Raw genomic sequence first — 7,430 nt, 5'->3', positions numbered from 1 at the left:
TGACTTATTGCCCAATCCTAAACGCTTAATTTCATCAAATATGTCAAATTAAATCATTTATGGTGACTGAATCCTTCCATTCATATGCTCATCTTGTTCTGTAGTTGTGTTAAATGAACCAATCAGAAGCATTTGATGGAAGCTAAATACTCCTACCCATTGAGCTGCTTCTTATTTTTTTGACACAGCCACAAGTTTTAGTAAATTTTATTCAGAATTTACAGCCTGAGAGAGACCAGCATAAGGTCTCTCTCTCTTATTACTGTTAAAAACAAACAGTAAAATAAAAGGCCTTCATTCTCCAGATTGGGAGAATGAAGACGTTAGGTCAGCTGTGCACACTTTTTCCTTCCACTAAACATTCAAAGACAATGTTTAGATACCCTAATTTTCAAGGTAAACGACAGAAGTTAAAGAACAGACACTTGAAAGATCACTTCTGAATTTTTATTCAAAAGGTTTCCATAACATTAAAGCACATGTGTTCACTTACAAAAAGAGCTGCTTGATCTAATGTGAAGGTAACAACGTGGCTCCTTCTGAACGCAGGTGTTCAAAAATCAGCCTGGACAGAAACCCCTCCCTTCACAGACCCTCTCTGAACCCTCCCCCCAAACCAAAACACATCAAAAAACGCTTAAAGGCAAAACACATTGATACACAAGCACGAACATAATCCAACACTAAACCATGTAAGAGGACTAGTTTTTAAAATAAAGCCTTGCATCTCCCAGCGGACTTGGAAGTTCTCCAAACGTTTGGTACCTGACAACTAGAAACTACACACTCTACGAAACAGGTAGTGATTTCTCTGTACATGAGGGCTTTTCCAGATGCTTCCCTTCCAGCCGATTGGATGGCCTTTCCCAGCGGAAGGGTCAGAGGTCATCAGGTGAGCGTGAGCCCTGGGTAAAAGCCCGGCAGGAGGGCCTGGTGTTGGCGCTCGTCATGAAAACTGGATCTGCTGTACGGTGGGAATCTGAAACAGATGGGAATGATGGGAACGATGGGAACACTGTTTAATCCACTCAGCTGCTCCTCAAGGATCAGACCTAACTCTGTTTGGTTTGTACACACAGGTACTGCACTGAAAGAGTTATGTCTTATTCACAATCATTATTTTTTTGTTTTGTTTGTTGCTATAAAATTATGAACCTACACTACATCACATTCACTTAAAGGCTTTTCATTTTTTTAATGTATGTGTATTCACCACTATATATTCACCAATGTGAACTCAATGAGTGAATCAACTGGACTTCATTGTCATATAGATGAAAACCCTTAATTTAATATTAGTGGGAAGTTGAGTGGAAGGAAGAACTGTGGCGGAAACTGAATCTTGGGTTTTCATTACCTCTAAATCTACAGCAATAAATGTGTGAAATGAATCAATCTACCCCACATAGCAAATGATTTCAAATGACAACTGGGGGTTGTACCTGTGGATATGCGGTGGTGGTGTAGACCATGACGTTCTGCTGCTGACCATCTGCTGTGATAATCCCAGCTGGAAGCGGATTGGCTGAGGAGAAAGAGGAAAAGTCAGAGAAAACAGGAGGGTGAACTGGAAAATCTCAGGTGTTGGTAGGAGTGGGTGAAACAGACTTAGATTGTCATGTTTTGCAGCACTAATTTAAAAAACCAAGTCATTACTTATTTTTTAGCTGAATGTATGGCTGCATAGTGCCACAAAAGAAACATTCTCATTTGAAACAGGCTTCATCAGGACGCCACTTACTTAAAAAAACTGAGCTTTCTGTCAATAAGCTGCACACAGTAACTACATTTATTCAGATTTTTGAATTTACTAAAATATATTGATGGAACAAATAGAGGAGAAAACGGTAAAAAATCTGTCAGTTTTGTTTTTTGTCATCAATAACTGAAACTTATCATGACAGCATCAATGAATCAAAAGTCCTATCCTTTTATGATAAAAGATAACTGATATGATAAATGTCCTGCTCTAGCTGCTGGTCACCCAGAGGGCAGCGATTCTCTTACCGAAGCCGTCGTCTGTCAGATCCTCACCCAGACTTTCTCCAACTGCCACCCCTGGCATCCCCTTCTCCCCCTTCATCGCCTGGGGAAAAAAGCAATCCATGTTACTACGGCAGCAGTGAGGCGTTACCATGGCGGCGCTGCGAACGTGGCCTCACCTCTCTGAACTTCTGCAGGTAGAGCTTGAGGGGGTCGACGTACATGTCGAAGCCCAGCGTGGACATGGCGAACAAGATGTCCTCCCCGTTGATGGTCTTCCTCTTCTCCTGGTGGCAGCGCTCGCTGGCTTCCGACGTGATGAAGCTGATGAACTCGCTCACACACTCCTGCACACACTCTTTGGCGTCTTTAGCGATCTGTGGGTTGGAAGAGGAACAGAGGCTCAGAGCTTTAGTGTCTCCTGTTCATTAGAAACTGGACTGATCTGAAGAACATTTCTGACGTCAGTGGAAAATATCTAGACAGAAATCTTCTGATTTTTGACTGAATTGTTAATTAGGGAATTTTTCTCTTTAAAGTTGCACCTCTGACTGAACTGATTCCTCCTTTTGTTTACTTCAAAAGCATTCTCATTGTATTTGACAATCAGGCTTTTATATTTTTAACATTAACATTTTGTACATGAGAAATCCATCTTATCTTACTCCACAAGTCTTAAAATCAGTCACTGTCCTCTTCTGCTCCGCTCATGTCTGTTGAAAAATTAAAAACTTTGTTGCTACATTTAGCAACTTCTCAGACAAAAATAAAATATGTACCAGCAGATTAGGCTATTAATAGATCGGTGATGGGCCAGGGAATTGCAATCAGTGCAGCTCTGCCAATGGAACCAGGATTTCTGGACAGTAAACATCACAAGGACTGTCTGTCGCCCCCTGCTGGTCCAGGAGAATCAACGACTAGATGGAATCTGCTGGGTTTCCTTAGACAGAAAACTCTTTAAGCTAATCAGAGTAATAAACTGAACTTAATGCACTGTTTGATAACTAGGAGTAGTTGGGATATATGCATTATTGGATGGAAATGACTTTGTAAAGTGAATTGAGGCGACGTGTAGGAGTCCACCGACTGCAGTTTTCTGGACAATCTTTGCAGATTCAGATTTCTTTGTTAGAAAAATTGCTAAATATAGCTACGAAGTTGCTAGGTTAGCATCAGTGGGAAGACTTTTGTTAACCGCTCAGGTGCAGATGTGACCCAGTGGGCTGATCCTTCCACAGCAGAGCAGAAGGGCACAGTGGCTGATTTTCAGATCTTTGTGTAGAAAGATGAGATAAGATCGGTTTCACTTGTATCTGATCTCCCAAAATGAAAGAAATCTGGGCTGATTTATCACGTGTTGTGAAATGGCACAGCAGAAATAAACTGAATTAATTGGGATCGTTTCTTCTCCTCCTCTCCTCCCTGACCAACCTTCCCAGTCTGTGGAACGGCGTTCTTCATGATGCGAGCCACATTAGCGATAGGGAGGTAGATGTCCTGCTCCCTGTAGTTCTCCTTGGTTCCACTGTCTTCATGGTCATTCATGTTCTCTTCTCCATCATCTGCAAAGAACAATTAGACTAAATCTATTAGCTGTTCATGAGCCCAGGGCTGAGGGAAAGCTTTGTGCCTCCTTACCATCCTGGGGGTGGAGAACATAATGACTGGAAGCCATGTATTCTCCAGTCATGCCCAGCTGAGAGGCGTCTGTGGTTGAGCTGTCTCCGTCCATCTGAAAAAAACAACAAAAAAAAACATACACACACACTTTAAACGGTCTCAAGTCACACACCTCTACAGCCATGCTGGAATCAGCGTCGTGATAAACGTTTTAATTCAATCAGGGCCAGCAGAGGTTCCAACGTGGCACCTGGAGGAGCTGCAGCTCCAGTCCTGAGCTTTTCAGTGAGCAGTTCTGAATGTTCTGTGGAGCGGCGCTGCTGCGGCTTTTTCTCCAAAAGGAACATCAGACAACCCTGAGCACCACACAGCGCTGCAGCCCTCACTGTTCATGATCCAACAGTAAGAGAAAGACTGGACAAAAATATCACATAATGAACAGTTTTGCATGACCTCAAAATAATCTTGATCTGATCATCCAAATGCTGACTTATCAGAGAAAATGTCTCATTAGGAGGTAAGAGTTAGGGACACATTTCTGAAAAACGTTCCCCACCCGAATATGTTGAATTTATTCAGGTTATAAAATTAGCGGAATGATCTGGAATATGTAAGTGTGACAAGATAAAGTAAAGGGAAAATCATTTTCTTTTTGGAGGAGCATTGTCACATCACTACGTTCATCTTCCTCTGAACTATTTAGTGTGTTTTCTATCGGACAAACTGAGTTGCTGTTTCAGTATCTTGTCAAAGCTCAACAACGCCATGACTAGCTTTGAACCCTCGACCTGCCTGTTCATTCGGTGATTGATTTTGCCTGTTAAGCATGTAACCAACATGGAATTACAATTAACGAACCACGCTAGCAATATTGCGCTCGAAACATTTACTATTGATTTGGAAAATTCCCAACCTATCCTCCTCCCCGGTTTTTTATTCTAGTTAATGAAAACACGATACAGTGAGCTCCCTACAGTACGTAGCGTTGTATTTTACGTGGAAAATTGTAGGTACGTGCCAGCTATATGTGTATACTTAAAAGCAATAATGTGTTGTTTTGTGTGCTAGCTAGCAGCTGTTAGCCTGCTAATGTTAGCTCCCGACAGGCCAAAACGCCTGACCTAGCTTTGTTGATGAGACTGTCTCCAAAAAGCCAACGATTTTACCAAATTAAAAAGCGACTGTCCAATGGAATATTACCTTTTGAAGGTAAATTACTCAGGTACATAATGTTCCTCGCGGAAGTTCTTATTGCAAAGCCACTGGAACCCGCGTCTGCGTCGGCCTGCTCTTTGTCACGCACAGCAGAGAAAGACGTAACCAGGCCGGAATGTTTAACGCTTATTGTTTAAGTTTCGCCAAGCACAGGGTTCCTGATGAGCAGCATTCATTCACTCAGACAACAAATGAAAAAATCATTCAGTGACGGACATTTCCATTCGAGCTAACAAGCAATCGGTTAGCAATCATTGGCCGGAGCCCGGCACAAACCTGCAATGAAGCCCTGGTTGGTTACCTTCCTGAGGCGGCTGTTTGGTTGGACAGAAAATGGCTGCGAAACGACCAGTCCCAGCGCGGAGCCGTGGCTGCATTACCTCTGCTGGACAGCAGGGGGCCGTGCTGCATTCCAGGACTTCTTGTAAGCTCTGATATTAGAAAACTGAAATATGAAAGCTTTAATTTAATCAAAAAGAGTTCTTTTTAGAAATGACGTGTAAAATTAAACGTTTTTCTGATTTTCTTTATCGCACAGAGAAATAAGCTGAATAAAAAATGACAACATATTGAAAATGCTTTTTTTATTCATATACATCCATGTTTTGCATTTTAATCCCTACTTTTAGAATAACATTGAACGCACCTGCTCACGCCAAAACGTATATCGCTTGATTTTTTTTATTTATTTTGTGACGTATGATGTCAGATATATTCATTTAAAAGGAATATCTATAAAAGCAGATTTTTGTATGGAATAAAATTAGAGTTAATTAAAACAAAATTTATCTATGATAGTCTTCAAAGAAACATGTAGATAGTACAATCAGCGTTTTACTGTTTGCGTTTTTACTAACCCGGGATAAATGATGTGATTAAGCAACGTGCGTGTTAAGACTTACTCAACACTAACCCACAAAAGAAAATTTAGAGATTTTATATTGAATTGACATATTTCGTCACTAGATGGCGCCATTATATTTTAAACCTTGATTCTTTAACATTTAACCCCACAGTCGAAGATTTTCTTAAAAACCTATATTCAAATAAAAAATGGATCATTATTAGAAATTCAGCATATATGCCTACATTTTGATTTAATATTTTATTAAATTGTTGATCTTTCCATTATAAACCAGTTCATTGCAGTTTGCCATTTTAAATGATAGTTTTTAAAACTTGAAATAAAGCTGCCATTGTAGCACATAATCTTGAAAATAAACTATTTCAGAAATAAGTAAAGCTCTTTATGCTCATCAAATCATTTTATGTGAACGTAATTGAAAACATTATTGAATTTTAAAAAAATAATCTGCACTTCCATGCATGTTTTATTGATGATTTTTGAATCTGTAGTGTTCATACCAGATTCCACCATTGTGATTTTTGGTCTGGGCAGTAAATGTTGCCGCCACCAAATCACAATGGTGGCTGCAGACCCACATCTCTGGTGGAAAAATGATCGACTGGACAAATATTCATCAATCACTCCATAAATCTGGCCTTAATGAAAGACTGACGAGAAGAAAGCCAGAAAGCCATATAATGTCCTATTTACATTTAGAAAAAACTCTCATCTAATCAGACAAGATAAAAATGGATCTATATACAATAATAATGCCGTGAACACACAATATGCTCAATAGAACATGACAGTGGCAGCATCGAGCTTTTACTAAAGAACTGAGACCCATTTGTGAAGGTTCTTCTACCAGCAAGAATGCAAATGCCAGACTTTCTTTTTTATGTCACATAAAATCCTAATAACATACACTGAAGACAGTACTTGACTTTCAGTAATTTAGAGGTCTGCCTTTGCACTCTGTAATCTCTGGAGTCCGCAGTCAAGCTGTTGGCTCAGATTAAGTTTATGTGATTCTTTATCATAGTGATGAAAATTCTGCAAATTAATTTACACACTGTTTGTTTACTGACATCACACAAATCTCTAGCTTCACTCTGAAAGGTGCCACATGCCAAAAAATAAATAAATAAAAAAGTTATGAGCAGCAGCAGACGACCTGGACTCAGAACTGGCTGTGTGACAAATGTAAGCAATGGCTCTGAAAGTGAAGAAGAGTAGGGGAGCATTTCAGTTTTGCATTGGTATAACAAGCCAAAGATAATTTTTTTGTCGTGTTGGAACTGTTACTTTTACTGGTCCAGCTAGTGGTAATAACTAATTTTTACTGACAACATCCAGAATTAATTTGACCTTTAACCTTTCTCCTGTGGGGTTTAATTAAAACCACAAAATTATCTTGTGAGCTTTAATCTTACTCCAGGACTATATTGAATCTGCAACTACTTTTAATCATGACCAAAAAGCAGATTTTGGTTCGTCTACATTTAATGACCTTATTAATCCCAGACCAGCACAAATCTTTGTCTGGGAACTCTTCCCAAAGTGGGATCTAAAATCAGAGAGCTGAACCAAAAACTCCAGTGAAGACTCAGATGGGAACATTACAAGAAAAGAAAGTATTTCTTGTGATTTCATACAATTCCAGGTCTCCATGCATCTGTACAGCTGTTTGAACTGCTGGTGTTGGAAGTTATTGGCTGCAGAGAACCAATTTTGTAAATCGATTTTCTTGAAAACTGACCCT

General features: G+C 39.8%; 1 protein-coding gene across 2 annotated transcripts; it reads right to left on the bottom strand.

Moving 5' to 3' along the window:
* Window positions 1–498: 498 nt before the first annotated feature.
* Window positions 499–5,203, bottom strand: nfyb (nuclear transcription factor Y subunit beta). Of its 2 annotated transcripts, none has more exons than XM_005808143.3 (7): window positions 5,098–5,203; window positions 3,625–3,718; window positions 3,418–3,548; window positions 2,163–2,360; window positions 2,008–2,086; window positions 1,443–1,525; window positions 499–979 (listed from the first exon to the last, which is right to left on the bottom strand). In XM_005808143.3, exons 2-7 carry the CDS (start codon window positions 3,716–3,718, stop codon window positions 947–949), a joined length of 618 nt encoding a protein of 205 aa, XP_005808200.1. In that variant the 5' UTR covers window positions 5,098–5,203; the 3' UTR covers window positions 499–946. The 2 variants fall into 2 exon arrangements, with proteins under 2 accessions (XP_005808200.1, XP_005808201.1); XM_005808144.3 differs by lacking the exon at window positions 5,098–5,203 and adding an exon at window positions 4,807–5,091.
* Window positions 5,204–7,430: the final 2,227 nt, after the last annotated feature.

The sequence above is a fragment of the Xiphophorus maculatus genome, chromosome 17 (genome assembly GCF_002775205.1).
Source record: "Xiphophorus maculatus strain JP 163 A chromosome 17, X_maculatus-5.0-male, whole genome shotgun sequence".
Lineage (NCBI taxonomy): Eukaryota > Metazoa > Chordata > Actinopteri > Cyprinodontiformes > Poeciliidae > Xiphophorus > Xiphophorus maculatus.
This window is presented reverse-complemented; position numbering and strand designations above follow the sequence as displayed.

Coding starts and splice junctions, on each gene's coding strand:
- nfyb (XM_005808143.3), bottom strand. CDS start 3,718: ATGGACGGAGACAGCTCAACCACAGACGCCTCTCAGCTGGGCATGACT. Junction 3,549..3,624: donor TGTTCTCCACCCCCAGGATG/GTAAGGAGGCAC, acceptor TGTTCTTTGCAG/ATGATGGAGAAGAGAACATG. Junction 980..1,442: donor CCACCACCGCATATCCACAG/GTACAACCCCCA, acceptor CATCTGTTTCAG/ATTCCCACCGTACAGCAGAT.